This window comes from Lontra canadensis, unplaced genomic scaffold, assembly GCF_010015895.1.
Source record: "Lontra canadensis isolate GAN:19392208 unplaced genomic scaffold, GSC_riverotter_1.0 scaffold16, whole genome shotgun sequence".
NCBI classification, from domain to species: Eukaryota; Metazoa; Chordata; class Mammalia; order Carnivora; family Mustelidae; genus Lontra; species Lontra canadensis.
The window spans coordinates 23205816-23222856 of record NW_022631010.1 but is presented as its reverse complement, the minus strand read 5'-3'; the positions used below and the strand labels follow the sequence as shown (position 1 = coordinate 23222856).

The window sequence follows — 17041 nt, the reverse complement described above, 5'->3', positions numbered from 1 at the left end:
GGTGCTGGGAAACTGGACAGCTATGTATAGAAGAATGAAACTCGACCATTCTCTTACTCCATACACAAAGATAAACTTGAAATGGATAAAAGACCTCAATGTGAGGCAGAAAAACGTTTCTACTCAAGAAGGTTTTATTGAACTGGTTGACATTTTAGATAGCGAACTTTTCTCTCTTCAAATATTGCCACTTTAAATTATTAGGACCTACTTTCGTAGCACTGGGATTTAACTACATTTTAAGTACACAAAAATAACTTCATTTATAATAAAAATGCTGATCTCAAGAGCAGCTAAACAATACTTCATTTACTGAATCAATTCCTCTTACAATTCACTCTTCACTGGCAACTGTCTTTATCTCAAATGTTCTCTACTGGGCAAAGTGGCTTAGGGCAGTGTTACAGGTTTAAGAGGGTGACAGAGAAAATGGTAGTTAAGTACAGAGGTTCGTTAGGGCCTTCCAGATACAAAGTAAAGAGAGAAAATCAGTAATAAAAAGCAAGGCTTGCAACTAGAATGTCTCAAAACAGTTATCTTTGTGTCAGCAGAGCTTTTCAGCAGTTTACCAAACAAACTTTAAGAGTTCCCACAGCATACACAGTCTCAGGGTGGGCGTGAGGGTACAAATCCTGGACAGGCATCAAGCTTGCCTCCCCTTCTGATAAAGGAAATAGGAAATATTTAATAACATTTTCGTAAGAAAGTGGAAAAGGCAATAACAGACACAGAAAAGATGCTGAGTCAAAGGATGTGTGTACACATACCTTCCACTCATGTCTTTGTTAATATGGGATAAAAGCAGGTGTCCAAGGGGGAGAGGGAAGAGGATTCTTTCACCTGGGACCAAGGAAAACATCATCCAAGAGGTCATGATATAAAGTGGGACAGGACTGGTTACAGAATGGAAGGAAATTAATGTAACCAAGACATGGAAAGGGCTTCCAAAGGAACTAAGGAATAGCTCAGTTTAATTGGAGCAGCCTTCTCAATAGGGATCTGGGAGAGAAGCCATCCCTATACAAATGATCTGAGTGATTACATCCTCAATTCTCCCAAGAAAGACATATAATTAGTCCCATTCTAAAGGAATAAGACACAAACTGACTGGTTACATGAAATGAATGCTTTAAGTTTGAGAACTGGCCTGAGGGCCTTTTAAAAATCATTTATTTATTTATTTATGTAAAGATTTTATTTATTTGAGGGGGGTGGGCACAGAGGAGGCAGGGTTAGAGGGAGAAGCAGACTCCCAGCTGAGCCGGGAGCCGGATACAGGACCCGATCCCAGGACTTCCAGGATTGTGAGCTGAGCAGAAGGCAGGCTCAACTGACTGAGCTGCCCAGGAATCCAGGCCTTTTTTTCTTTAAATTTAAGTAGAGTTGGGCATGGAACGGGGCGTGGAGCAAAACACAGGAGACGAACTCATGACCCTGAGATCAAGATCCAAGCTGAGATCAAGAGTTGGTCACTTAACTGAGCCACCCAGGCATCCCAATGTCTCAAGCCTTAACTCCCAAGTGAAACCTCAGCTGAGAAGAGCTAGATTGGAGTAAGCAAGTTTGTGAACAGAGGTGAGCAGGAACATAGGCTGGCCAAACTGGGTTAATGTCACTGAGAGCCTGTTCTGACCACAATGTGAAATCACTTCAGGTAGTCAGGGAGTAAACATGATCAGGAATGCAACTCAAAAAGAAACTCCTGGCAACAGTGTGTAAGAGAGAAGAAAGAGAGAACCAAAAGATCATCAACACAGTCTAGGTAAGGGCCTTCAATAGGCGCTGGAGGTGGGAATGCTGGGCAGGCAAAAGAAATGGCAGGGCTGGAACTAGAATGAAGATCACATTCAGGTGAGGGCTTGAGATGAAGATCTGCAAGTGATGTACAGAAAAATGGAAACTAAATGAAAGAAACAGTCAAGGCAACGAGTTCCCAGGCAGAAGAGGGAACCCCAGGTTCACAGGGATAATCTCTCCTGAAGGATAATGGTTACAAGAGACATAGTAAGACAGCCGAAACCAGTGTTTGAGAAAACAAACCCATTTATTTATGAAATATGTGCAGTTTACTGTCAACTGTCCCTCAATAAAACTGCTTTAAAAATTCCATCATTCATGGTCATGTTCTAAAAGGGAAAAAATTTCCAAGATAATGGGAAAAAAATCTCCAACATCTCCCCTACTTACCCTCAGAACCAAACTCAAGAGAGTGATCTATATACTTCATAGGAAACAAACTATTAGGAGACAGAAAAGGAGCATCTAAAAATAAGATTGGAGGTCCCCACTGAAGAGACAAGTGATGCTATTTTTGATCTCAAAGATTAAAGCATTCTTTTCCCTTGGATCTTGGAGAACAATTTGAAGACTTATTCGCTCCTAAAATGAGTTAAGCTTTCACTGGTTCAGGGTGGTTTTTTTTTTTAGTAATTTGTTCCCAAAAATATATACTAAGAACTATTATATTTTTAGAAAATAAAACAAAAGAAAAGCACAACTCAACTGTACTTTTCCAATGTGAAACACCAGCCACAACTTAAACAAACCTCTCCAAAAACTGAAAATACAGGGACGCCTGGGTGGCTCAGTGGGTTGGGCCTCTGCCTTTGGCTCAGGTCATGATCTCAGGGTCCTGGGATTGAGCCCCGCATCAGGCTCTCTGCTCAGTGGGGAGCCTGCTTCCCCCTCTCTCTGCCTGCCTTTCTGCCTAACTTGTGATCTCTGTCAAATAAACAAATAAAATCTTAAAAAAAAAAAAAAAAAGACAAAAAACAAAACCTGAAACACATAAACCAGGCAGGAGCCTATTAGTCAAAGTCCCAAAGGGGAACTTTATTGAGACCCAATCTTTCAAAGTTCCTTCATTTTTTCCAGGTTTATGTAATTAAAATTCTTATAAACAGAAAAACTAAAATAACAAAAATGATGTTATTATAATAAAATACATAAATAAAAATAGAAATAAAATAAAAATTAAAAAAATAAAAATAGAAATAATAAAGAAGAAAAACAAGATTAATCCTTGACAATTTCTACCACCAGAAACAAAAGAGCTTAACTGTGGGGCGAGTCAGGGGAGAGAAAGCAGTAACACTGAGAACACAAAAGCACCTTCAGGGAGGAAATAAGTTAACAGAACAGCTTATAGATTCAACAGGTGGCCCTTCTGAGGTAAGAGAACTGTGTTTAGATGTGTACTGCTTCATCTAACTCTGTGAACACAAGCATTTTTCACCACTTCTTCCAGGTGGCACAGAGCTGACTTACAAAGCCTAGGCTTCCCTCTACCAGACCATCATGTCCAGGAGTAGCATAATGGATCCTTCCGTTGGTAGGGAACCTCCCTGTTATTTTAATCACCTAATTGTCATCACAAGCACATTAAGGACAAAATATAAAAACTATAAACCTAAGCATTGTTGAAAATAACAAAACTGAGCAGTGCTTTTATTTGTATTACAAGTAGCACTTTAGACACCGTTAGTAAGAAGAAAATACTATAGCAAAGTCTCAACAGAAAAGGAATGGAATGTACAACACCCCTTTCCAACTCAATTCACTTTAAGAATTAGCCTTAGAAATGCTATTTTAAGTACTATTACAGCTTGAGTGCTAGCACACTTCACAAAGATAGCAGAAAACTCCAAATATCAAGTTACATATTTTTACTCTACCTTCCCCTGACATTCCTTAATTAATGCTAAATCAGCATACCAATGCAAACTGTTCTTGTAAGAAAAACTTCATGATTCATATACTTGACATTTTAAAGCACTTAAGTTTATAGGACTTAAGATATCTTTTCTGACATTCTATCAGAGGAGGCTAACCAGGTAGTGGAAATTAAGCCCTCCCAAGAGCTTTCACCATCAAATCTGTGACTGACTCTATGTATTCCCCTTCCTCTAGGCTTCTGACTTCAAGTTATCTGCTTGCCAACCATGAGTCTTACAAATACTGCAGTAATGGTTACATTAAAAATTCACATTTTTAGGGACTCCTGGGTGGCTCAGTTGGTTAAACGGCTGCCTTCAGCTCAGGTCATGATCCCGGCATCCTGGGATCGAGTCCCGCATCGGGAGCCTGCTTCTCCCTCTGCCTCTGCTTGCCACTCTGCCTGCCTGTGCTCCCTCGCTCTCTCTCCCTCTCTCTCTCTCTCTGACAAATAAATAAATAAAATCTTAAAAAAAAAAATTCACATTTTTAGAAAACCTCCTACCCCCTGCCTAATTCATAGAAAGTCTGAGAAATACTCCTCTGAAGGAATAAGGGTTGCTGGAAGATGATGGCAAACATTGGGCTTTGACACTATGAACACTATGAACACCTGGGCTTTTACACAGGTTTAGAACTATGCCAGGTGCTAGGAGAAAAAAAAAAAAAAAGAAGAAAAAAAAAAGAAAAAAGAAAAAAAAAACAACCAAAATCTTAACAGTGCTACTGATAAAAATAACATATAAGAATATATAAATTTCAGATTACATTTCAGAAGAGAAGAAAAGCTATGAAAGATAGGATATAAAGGAACGAACATTCCAAACAATGTAAGGAAGGCACAAAAGTCAATGGGATACTCATGGGAAGAGCCTGCATTGAAGGAGGAGGGCAGGTGTCCTTGAGGAACTGTGGGGATTCAGGCACAGAGCCATAGCTCTGCCAAACCAGGACAGGCCTTCAAAAAGCAAAGAAGTATAATTCCACTGACAATACAGAGTGAAGATTTCTGAGGAGCAGCAGTGTTTAACAAAGATAAGTCTCATAGCGTATGGCAGTAAATTCAGTGGGAAGGTGGAATCAAATAAATTAGCTGGGAAATCATTACAGTAATTCAGAAGAAACTCAAAGGAAAAAAAAAAACAAAAAAAACCCCCCAAAACAAAAACCCCTACAACACAGGCTCACTGGGAAGAGCCAGAAACAAAAAACAACTGGGAAAAAGAGAATATAGAACAGTGGTATAGATGTAGGAATTAAGATTGAATGAGAAGCCAAAGCACATAGTGAAAGAGAGCAGAGCAACAGGACGGTCAGGGACAGAAAGGGGAGATCAGCAAGGAGAAATGATGGGGGGCACTGGACAAAGAAGGCCAGAACGCTGAGTCTGAGGTAAAACAAAGGGTGTGTGTGTGTGTGTGTGTGTGTTTGTGTGTGTGTGTCTGTCTCTCTACTCCAGATGAATAGAAAACTGCGCCACTGAGGTGGGAAGAAAATTTAATTTTAAGATCATATGAGGTTTTATATATTTAAAGGTTCCCCCCCTCCAAGATTTTATTTATTTGAGGGCAGGGAAGAGCACAAGCAGGGGAAGAGGCAGAGGGAGCAAGAGAAGCACATTCCCTGCTGAGCAAGGAGCCCGACATGGATCATGACCTGAGCTGAAAGCAGACGCTTAACTGACTGAGCGCCCCAAGTGCCCCTATATTTTAAGTTAACAAAGAATTAGTCTAAAAATATTACATCTAAGCAAATTACAATGGTGAAGAATGGGATGAGGAAAAATAAGAGAGATAGCTCTGTTCTGTTCAAAGTTAAGCTACTAATAATGTTGACTGATTTATGGAATCAGAATTGGGGGGGAGAGAGATCTCCTAGGTCACAGCTGACTATATTTTTCTAAGAGTCCTTCTAGGAACTTAAACACTTCAATAACCTCTATCACATGCCTTTTTAACACTACAGGTAAGAGCTATGTGGTAGGAAAACCCACCTAAACTCAACTTGAAGAACTTCTCAAATATGGGATGGAATATTGGATACATACAAACAGAGAAGGGAAAAAAATGACAGGAGTCAAAATAGAAATAACCAGCAATTGACACCAGAGCCTGCATTCTCAGATTTTCATTTATAAAACAAACACAAGACTGGGATGAAAAACAAGCCCCCAAACACACACTCAAAAACTGCAATAAACTGGATCAACCTCATTACGCCTCATAGGAAACACTGAAAATTAGCTCGTAAGGTAAAAGTTAATGTGGTCTTTCACAAATCTCTGGGACATTAACTCAAATCGGTTTTATTATGAAGTTTTCAACATATGTCTGAATTTGCACCTAGATCTGGTATTTGTCTTGTTAAGTTTAATAATCTTAGGAGAACACAATGGATACCAAATAATACCAAAGGCCTTCCTCAGGCTCAGAACCAACCAGCCAACAATAACACCACCATACAAACAGAAGTTAGAGGATTTGCCAATTTTGTAATTCTTCCCTTGGACAAGTCTTTCTGTCCTAACTGTAAAGTTAAGTACTTCTAGAGGGCTGGGCAGAAAGGCCCCTGAAAACATGAAGAACTGGGGAGCACAAGCAAGCATGTGACAATCCAAAGACGGAACTGGTAGGATTAACTGACCTGAAGCACTGTTTCAAGGCAGAGAGATCCCATGGGTTAATACAGTGTCCACACTGGATCTACCTGAACCAGACTATTTGTGATGGGTGCAAGAGCATGGCCCACAATTCTAAACTCCACCCTTAACAGAAGAGCCCAAAGACAGAGAGCCAGAACAAATTACATGTAAAGATAAATTTAGAATGTGTGTAAAGATAAAAGCAACTAATTTAGAAAGATGTTCCAAATTCATGACAGTTTTCTTTAAATAAAAGCCCCTCTAAAGTGGCAGTTGCTTTCTATCTAAATCTATTAATAGGAAAATGAATATGCTCACACTTTACAATGATAAATTTAAATAAAATCCAAAATACTTCCGAAGAGTAACAGAAATAGTAACAATGACTGGGAGAGAAGGATTCAGTAACAGTATTCCCAAGCAGGCTTTTACAAAATCCTTGAATTACTAGGATGTGTTTTCCTTAGTCTTGCCTAAAGACTGAAGAAAATGGTAACATAATCCTGCAATCGAGATTTGTAATTACATACAAGAATTAAGCAAATGAACAGTAAGTGTGTTGGTTTTTATTCTAAACAGTCACATTATATTTTACACGTACAGAATGCTGTATGAAGAAATGCAAGAAATTAAATACGGGAGGGTGGGAAGGATGGGGTGGCTGGGTGTTGGACACTGGGGAGGGTGTGTGCTGTGTTGAGTCTGTGTGTTGTGTAAGACTGATGAATCATAGACCTGTAACCTGAAACAAATACATTATGTTAATTAAAAAAAAATTGGAGGAAAAAAAAAAGAAAGAAAGAAAGAAATGAAATACATTTTTCCAGGTAGCAGAAATGATCTAATTTTAGTTTATAATAATTATTGATAAACATTTCCACAAATTTATTTTATCTCAACCAAAATAAAGTATGTAATAGTTTTGTTTTTAAACTCTGCAGGGCCACACCTGTAAATATAATTAAAATAATCTGTTATAACACCGAGAAGCTGTGTGGGTCTCTGAGGTAAAGAGGTCTGTTTGCTCCTACATAGTAAACTACTCTTAGAAACTCCTACTTTCTACCTCCCACTTTCCTAATCCAGGAAGAATTAAGAGGTTGTCAGGGGAAACCAGTAAGCAGAGAAGCAAGCTTGTTAAATCAGTAACCTTAACAATATACATAATTTAAAGTCAAGAGGCTCTGTTCTGAGGTCTGCAACACAGGGACTCTCCAATCTCAAAGCACTGGTGGAATAACAGCTGCCATTTCCTTGTGACTCAGGGATCTTCTTAAACTTATCTGCAAGTTCAGAGCTGTGTTTTGGTCAAAGGACATGAATTTTCGAAGACTTACCTGATTGCAGTGTTCTGTGTCAGATCCCGTAACATGGGGACAGGAGAACATACTATCCTAAAGAGAAAGAAGGGAGTAAGTTGTAACCTTTTGGACAAGTGGAATTAAGATGCTGCTTTAGGAAAGAGAAATCATTAAAATGTGCCAACAAAAAAATGACACAACCAATTACATCTTTAAAAAAAGGACCCTGTCTTCCTTGCTTGTAATCTCAACAGAAAACTATTATGGCCAAACAGTTCATACCAGAATTTGTAAAAGATACAAACAAACCAAAAAGGGGCACAGGGAAAGGACCACAGAAGAACAGAACAGGTACTTGATAAAAGAGGGAAACCTAATGGCTAATAAATATACCATATGGCATTCAATTTCATTAGTAATCAGAGAAATGCAACTTTAAGACACAAGGTGCCAATAAGCGTCCACTAAACTGACAGAAATTAAGGTCATGACAATCAATTCCAAGGGTTTGCAAGAACGTAGAGCAACAAGATCTCTCACAAACTGCCACTAAGATTACAAAATAGTATAATCACTTTGGAAAACCATCCATTATCTATCTACAAAAGAGGAAGATACAACCGACCAGCAATTCCCAAACACTGATCTCAGAACCCCTTTAAAACATTTCTAAAAATCAAGGACCTCAAAGAGCTTCTGGTTATGTTGGTTATGTGTATCAATATTTACCTATTAAAAATTAAAACTAAGAAATTTCTAAAATACTAATTTAAAGATAACAGTAATAAACCCATTATGTTAACATAAATAACATTTTTAATGAAAAATTATTTTACAAAGCAAAAAAAAGTGTCATTGTCTTACATTTTTGAAAATTTCTTTAATATCTGGCTTAATATCTATCTTAATAGCTGGATTCTCTTATCTGCTTCTGATTCAATCTCTTGAGATAGCTATCACACTACATTCAGCTTCTGGACAACTCCACTGTACACTCAAGAGAGAAAGAGAATGAGAAAAGCAAATAATATCATAGCATCTTAGTATTATTATAAAAATAGCTGTGAACTCATGGATCTCCTGTAAGGGCTTTAGGGACCCCCAGGGCTCCCTGCATACAGTGATACAGCTACTAGGCTAAAGAGGTGGGCTCTGACCCCAAGTATTTTTATAGTCCAGCAGGTTTTCTGTTGTTTTGTTTTCTTGCTATTACTAGAAAATAAAACATTTGAGCAACAAGGAAAAAATGCTAGCTAAACTTCCTCCCAGTCACCCCAACGTGCACAAATGAATGCTTACTGATCTGGAAGAACAGCTTCTTCATCCAAAGAAAACTTTCCTTGAATCCCATGACATAGTTCAGGTGGTACATCCACTGGCTGTGGAAAAATGCATTCCTGATCATAAACCCAAAAGAATGGAAAGCAGGGACTCACACATATACATGTACACCAAAGTTCATAGTAGCATTATTCTTAAAAGCCAGGAGGAGGAAACAACCCAAGTTTCCATCAACAGATGAACGGATAAAGAAAATGCGGTATATACACACTATGGTCATAAAAGGAAGCCTTGATACATGCTACAACATGGATGAACCCTGAAAACATTACACTAAGTAAAATAAGTCAGTCACAAGAGGACAAATATTATAGGATTCCATTTATTCCACTTCCAAAAACAGGTAAATTCAGAGAAAGAAAGTAGAAGACAGGTTATCAGAAATAAGAGGAGAGAATGGAGATGTATTGTTAAGGGATAACAGTTTCTGTTTGGGAAGATAAGTTCTGCAAGTGGATAGTGGTGAATGGCTGCTCAACACTGTACATAGATTTAATGCCACAAAATTATACACTTTTAAAATGGTTTTTAAAGATTAAAATGGTACATTTTCTTTTTCTTTTTAAAGATTTTATTTATTTGACAGAGATCACAAGTAGCCAGAGAGGCAGGCAGAGAGAGAGAGGGGGAAGCAGGCTCCCTGCTGAGCAGAGAGCCCGATGTGGGGCTCGATCCCAGGACCCTGAGATCATGACCTGAGCTGAAGGTAGAGGCTTTAACCCACTGAGCCACCCAGGTGCCCTCTTTTTCTTTTTTTAAAAGATATTATTTATTTATTTTTGAGAGAGAGCAAGCATGTGTCCATGAGCTTTAGGAAGCGGCAGAGGGAGAAGCAGACTCTCTGCTGAGCAGGGAGCCCAATGTGGAACTGGATCCCAGGACCCCAGGATCATGACTAAGCTGAAGGCAGAAGCTTAACTGACTGAGCCATCCAGGCACCCCACTTATTTCTATTTTATCAAAATTTAACAAATTTATTTCTGATGAATTAACCGAATAATTATACTGTCTAAAAGCACTTCATGATGGAAAAAGAGACCATACCTCTGTGGAACCTGTCTGGTAGAGTTCTAAAATGAAGTCATGGAGTGGGTGATGTTTGCCCACAAATAAGATGTCACCTCCAAGACTGTTTCTTTTAGCTGGGGGGAAAATAAGGAAAGAAATAAGATCAAACAATTATATCTGCAAGAGCAACTTTTACGAGAATAAAATAAAAAGAAACATCTAAATTTTTAAAACTTTAGTATAAGGTCTACAATAAAATATACTTTTTATTTCTTAAAGTTTTTTTTTATATGACAGAGACACACCGAGAGGGAACACAAGCAGGGGGAGTGGGAGAGGGAGAAGCAGGCTTCCCGTTGAGCAGGGAACCCGATGCGGGGCTTGACCCCAGGACCCTGAGATCATGACCTGAGCCAAAGGCAGAAAGACACTTAAGAGCTGAGTACCTCTACAAAAAATAATTTAAAAGTGACAGACCTAAATATGTGAGGTCTCTGTAGAAGAAAAACAAGTTTGACATTAAGGTTTCGAAGATCAAAGACTATCAGAAAATATTATCACTAAAACATATTTCAATATAGTATTGTAAGATAAGGGATAAACTTATATAGAACTCAGTTTCTTCCTGTAAGAAATACATAACCATTTCCTGAGCAAACCCAAACAAATTACACCATCTGATAACAAAGACTACTCTAAGGATGGCTGACAGAGAAATTATTTCTATAGGTTTATTATACTGGCATTAAATAAATTTTCCAATAGAGTCTAGCTTTGCAATTTCCCAACACTTTTAACTGTCAGTATTTTAAATGCCACTCTGTACCAATAACATTTGAGGTAAGCAAACTAAGTAAATGCCTTTATTTCAACATAGCTTTTTAAACAACGTTAACTTATTGGAGGGGATGAAGGGAAGAAGGGACAGAGAGGAAATTAATATACTCACAGCATGGAAAATTAGTTTTGTGTGTGCATGTCATGTAAGAATCAAAAAGTCAAGGGGCAGGCACTTAGGTGGCACAGTCGGTGAAGTGGCTGACTCTGCATTTCGGCTCAGGTCATGGTCTCAAGGTCCTGGGATGGAGCCCCACATTGGGCTCCACACTCAAGGCAGAGCCTGCTTGAGGATTCCTCCTCTTCCTCTCCCTCCTCCCCTACCCCTGCTCATGCATGCTTGCCCTCTCTAAAATAAATAAATAAATGTATGTTTAAAAAAGGGGGGGGGGGATCAGAAAGTCAAAGGATATTCCTGAAATGCTGTTTCTGTGTTTTGTTTTTTTTTTTAAAAAGCAGGCTCCACAACTAGCATGGAGCCCACTGTGAACTTTGAACTCACAACACTGAGACCAAAAACTGAGCTGAGATCAACAGTCAGATGCTTAACTGACTGAGCCACCCCAGCACCCTTTAAAGTATTGCTTTTTAATAAATCTAACACTTGTAAGTTAAAAAAAAAATTGTATTTACTATTCAATTTGGATAATACATTTTAAGAAGCAAAGTTGATTTTTCTTATGAAGTAAAAACCAATGCTTTATGCCCCTTATATGTGAAATTTGACAAATGGAAAAAAGAGTCTAATATTATACAGAAATGTAAAGTCTATAAGATACAGACTCAATGTTGAGACCAAGTGGAAGCACAGTTCTTACTCTCTTCTGGAGTGAGGTCTGGGTATACCTCTTCTAGAGCAGCTCGCAGCCTTCGCTCGTCCACAAAAGGCAACAGAGCAACACCTGGAGAAAGAAATGCACACCATCCACTGAGCTGTTAGGATCACCCAAATTCCACTTATTACTCGTTCAAATAAACATTTCTAGTAGAATATCTCTGTTGGCGTAAAAACATTTTGGAACTGAACTCTATTCAAATCTCAGATGCAAATACTTTCCATGTGTTCAGAGAAGAAAGAAGTTTCATATATTTTCCATCCTTAAGATAGCTCATATGAAAAACCATGTTTGCAGAATCTTAACTCCATGATGATAAAACTTTTAAATTAAATGAACAAGTGGCCACCTGGACACCAGTCTATGTTCTCTTGCCTTACTTATGAGGATGCCCTTGAGCAAGCCAGTTAATCTGCAGAGTCTGAACTTGTCCTTTCATCTTTCTAGGACTTGATTTTCAACTAAAATATTCAGAAGGTCTGTTCAATGTGAATAAATACATGGAATGTCTTCCAGCTCTAAAACTGCACAGCATTCTTTATTTTTTTTTTTTAAAGATTTTATTCATTTATTTGACAGAGAGAGATCACAAGCAGGCAGAGAGGCAGGCAGAGAGAGAGGAGGAAGCAGGCTCCCTGCTGAGCAGAGAGCCCGATGCGGGGCTCGATCCCAAGACCCTGAGATCATGACCTGAGCCGAAGGCAGCGGCTTAACCCACTGAGCCACCCAGGCACCCCGAGCATTCTGTTTTTTTACATTTTAAAACATAATAACTAATTTAGATATAAAAAGTGTTTAAGGACTTGCTTAAGTAATCTTGGGGGCTGGGTAGGATCCAAGTTGATCATATTCAGGCTGAAAACTGTCCTATGGAATGTGCTGGAATTAAAGTAATTGTTTTATTTCAACCTACATTCATAATTTTCAAAGCAGCACACCAGTAATACAGTATCTATTTCTAGAAAGATACACGAAGTTATTGGACCACATGTATATGTTATACTGTATACAGTAGTCTTTTGACAAAATAAAAAGTATAAAATAAACAGCAAAGAGAAATGCTCATTAGAGCTAAATAATTTTGAAACTATTGACAGTCAAAACTGCCACAATTCTGATTGCTCCCTTTAAAATGAGAGAAATGAAAGGTTCCCAAAGTTTTCATTAATTATTTAGCTACCATATTTTCAAAGTTTAGAAACAGGTTCAATTTCATTATCTAGAAGGGAAATATGCATTTTTTTTAAAGTTAAAAAGAAACTAAGTGGGGCGCCAGGGTGGCTCAGTGGGTTAAAGCCTCTGCCTTCGGCTCCTCTCTCTCTGCCTCCCTCTCTGGCTACTTGTGATCTCTGTCTGTCAAATAAATAAATAAAATATTAAAAAAAAAAAAAAAAGAAACTAAGTGAATTCTGAAGGGCCTAAAAAGTGATTTCAAGAATATTAACATCTATCACCAAAGTTAGGCTGTTTCATCTACTGGTGAACATTTACATGGAAAAAATGCAGGGAGTTGTTCAAGTTTTGTTTAGTCATACACTTAAGACTAACAAATTATCAGAAAGACTGTCTTACAATATCAACTCTAAAAGCCAGCTCCAACTGGTAAGCAACTTGCAGTGCTAATGAAAGCAATAAGGTTACTAAGCAACAAATCAGCCCTACTGGGCAGGATAGAAAGAAATGCCTTATACCCAGATGTGATAAATTTAGTTCTTGAGTGAGCTGATAGTAAAAATGACATTTACAGCTAATTTCTCCTGAGTACTTATTTATTACGTTAACATGCACTACCTCAACACCACAAGTAACCCAAGTAGTAGCACTTAGGTAAATACAGAGTAGTCACACTCCCTGGGTCCAATCTTAGTTCAGCCACTGTGTGACTTTGATCAAAGAACTTAAAATACTCTGTTCATATATAAAATACGTAGCATTTGAAATGGGTATGCTATATTCCTCTTACGTATATTAAGGAAATACTACAAAAACACAACATTGCAAGAGTTCAGTAAATGTCAAAAAACTACCCAGATATATTTTATCTTCTATCATTTTAAGATACATGCAACTTAGGTAAGAACTTAAGTATTACCATTACTTTTAACAAGTTTTAAAGACATGGGGGAATAACTGTAACTCCTCACAGTACTAAATCTGACCTCAAAAAAGTTATGTTCTTGCTGCAGTCTAATAACTGAAAATACTTACATAAAATATAAAAATATTAAAGGTCTGAGTTTCAACTCATCCTAAAATTCATTTGGAATCTCAAGGGCCCCCAAAGAGCCAAAACAACCTTGAAGAAGAAAAATAAAGTTGGAGGACTCCCATCACTCGACGGCAAAACTTACTAAAGCTACAGTAATCAAAACAGTTTGGTACTGGCGTAAGGATAGGCGTATTAGGCAGTGGAATAGAGAGCCCACAAGTAAGCCCTCAGATACATAGTCAAATGATTTCCAATAAGGGTGGCAAGATTGTTCAATGGGGAAAGAGCAGTTGTTTCAAAAAGTGGTGCTGGGGAAAATGGACATCCATAGCAAAAGAATGAAGATGGACTCTAATCTTACACCCTATACAAAAGTAAACTCAAAATGGATCAAAGACCTAAATGTTAAGAGCTAAAACTGTAAAACTCCTAAAAGAGGGGGGAAGCTTTATGACACTGGATTTGGCAATGACTTCTTGCACACAACACCAAAAACACAGGAACGACAAAATAGTTCAACAAAAATTAAATCTCCCTCATAATTAAAAACTTTGTGCATCAAAGGACACTATCAAACAGAGTAAAAAGACAATCACAAAAGGGAAGAAAATAAATACAAAATCATATATAAGAGACTGGTGTTCAAAATATATAAAGTACTCCTACAATATAAAAACAAAAACCGGGGGCACCTGGGTGGCTCAGTGGGTTAAGCCTCTGCCTTCGGCTCAGGTCACGATCCCAGGGTCCTGGGATTGAGCCCCGCATCGGGCTCTCTGCTCAGCGGGGAGCCTGCTTCCTCCTCTCTCTCTGCCTGGCTCTCTGCCTACTTGTGATCTCTCTCTCTGTCCAATAAATAAATAAAAAAATAATAAATAAATAAATAAAAACAAAAACCCAATTCAAAAATGAGCAAAAAACTTGAAAAGACATTTCTCCAAAGATACAGAAATAGCTAATAAGCACATGAAAAAAATGCTCAACATCACCAATAATTAGGGAAATACAAATCAAAAGCACAGTGAGATACTGCTTCATACCCATTAGGATGGCTATTATTAAAAAAAAACAGACACAAATAAATGGAAAAGATATTACATGTTGATAGGATTGGAAGAATACTGTTAAAATGTCCATACTATCCTAAGCCAACTATATATTAAATGCAATCCCTATCAAAATAACACTGGCATTTATCAAAGAACTAGAACAAGGAATCCTAAAATTTGTATGGAACTACGAAGACACCAAAGAGCCAAAGCAACCTTGAGAAAGAACAAAGCTGGAGGTCTCACACTCGCTGACTTCAAACCATACTACAAAGCTATAGCAATCAAAACAGTATGGTATGACATGAAAACAAACACACAGATCAATGGAATAAAACAGAGAGCCCAGAAAAACTCTCAAATATGTACAGTCAATTAATCTATGACAAAGGAGGCAAGAATACACAATGGGAAAAGAAAGTCTTTTCAAGAAATGGTGTGGGGAAAACCAGAAAGCTACATTCAGAAGAGTAAAACTAGACCATTTTCTTGCACCATATGCACAAATAAATTCAAAATGAATTAAAGACTTGGATGTCAGACCTGAAACTATAAACCACAGGCAGTAAGCTCTTTGATATCAGCCTCAGCAATATTTTTTTGGACCAGTTTCTTCAGGAAAGGGCCACAAAAGCTAAAATAAACAAATGGGACTACATCAGACTAAAAAGCTTTTGTTTCAGCAAAGGAAACAAATCAACAAAAAGGTGACCTACTGAATGGGAGAAGAGGTTTCCAAACCATACATCCAATAAGGGGTTGATACCTAAAACATACAAGTAACTTACACAACTTAATACAAAAAAAAAAAAAAATCCAATTAAAAAATGGGCAGAGGATTTGAACATTTTTTTCCAAAGAAGACATCCAGATGGGCAACAGACACATGAAAAGGTGCTCAACATCACTAATTATCAGGGAAATGCAAATCAAAACCACAATGAAATATCACTTCACATCTTTAAGATTGGCTGTTACCAAAAAGAAAAACAAAAATAAGTGTTTGTGAGGATGTAGAAAAGGGAACTCTTACACACAATAGTGCAGCCACGATGGGAAACAGTTTGGATGTTTCTCAGAAAGTTAAAAATAGGAACACCATACAATCCAGCAATTCCACCTCTGGATATTTATCCAAAGAAAAGAAAAATAGCAATCTGAAGAGATAAATTTAAATACATTTAAGTGTATTTAAGTGTTAAATACAAACACAAAAACACTTAAAAGCCATTTACTGAATAAAAAAAGAAAGTAACAAATGTTGGCAAGGATGTGAAGAAATTATAACCATTGTGCACTATCTCACTTTTCCTCTGGATTATTATATATAGAAAGCAAGACATCTGCATGTTTATATATTTACTTATTTATTCAACACTTACTTATGTACTTACATTTTTACTTTACTGCCTCTTAGCCCTTTCCTTCTATTAATCAAAATACCCTCCACAAAGCACCTTAAAAACAACCTAAGACTCCAACCAATTTACATACAACAAAATATGACCATAGAGCACAATACCTGCTAACCCCAATCAGTGGGCTGCATTTCCCATTATCAATCCACTAAAGTGGTATGAAATTTCCTTTACTACATAAACCCAAAATCAACCCTAAAATCTCATAAAACGATTTTCAATTTGTAAATTATTACTTATCCCTCCTTCCATCTCACAATTCTCTGAGTCATGTTACTGGTCATCTGTACCACAGGAAATAACCAAGCAGGAAGTAAAAACATGGTTTTCCCAAATGAAATTATCTTAGAAAAATATACAGTGGAAGCAGTTTAAAGTGATTTGCTGAAAGGGCCTCTGGCATGAAATAATAGTTGACTTACTATGTGAGAGACTTCTTTATTGTGTTTTACATTCAGTCATTATCACACATTTGCTGAGTGGTAAATAACACATTAAATTTAGTAGTAATTTAAAAATGACATTCTTATAAAAACTGTAAACCTGTACTTCTCAGCAACCTTACAAGGTGTGAATGAGCTACTAAATGAAAGCAATTCCCAAGTCCCATTAATTAATCACAGAAAAGACAAAAGAACGATTGGTCTACTTTAACTCTATTTATTGTTTATCAGAATGTTACTATTA

The 17041-nt window shown here is 37.4% G+C and overlaps 1 protein-coding gene across 1 annotated transcript in view; it reads right to left on the bottom strand.

The window, feature by feature from the left end:
- XRN2 (5'-3' exoribonuclease 2) overlaps window positions 1–17041 on the bottom strand; it is a 91402-nt gene that overhangs the window by 20139 nt on the left and 54222 nt on the right. Inside the window, exons 21-24 of the mRNA XM_032859311.1 lie at window positions 11661–11744; window positions 10042–10139; window positions 8956–9035; window positions 7693–7749 (exon numbers count right to left, since the gene is read on the bottom strand). Of these exons, the coding sequence (XP_032715202.1) occupies window positions 7693–7749; window positions 8956–9035; window positions 10042–10139; window positions 11661–11744 (319 nt within the window). The remainder of the gene's footprint in view (window positions 1–7692; window positions 7750–8955; window positions 9036–10041; window positions 10140–11660; window positions 11745–17041) is intronic.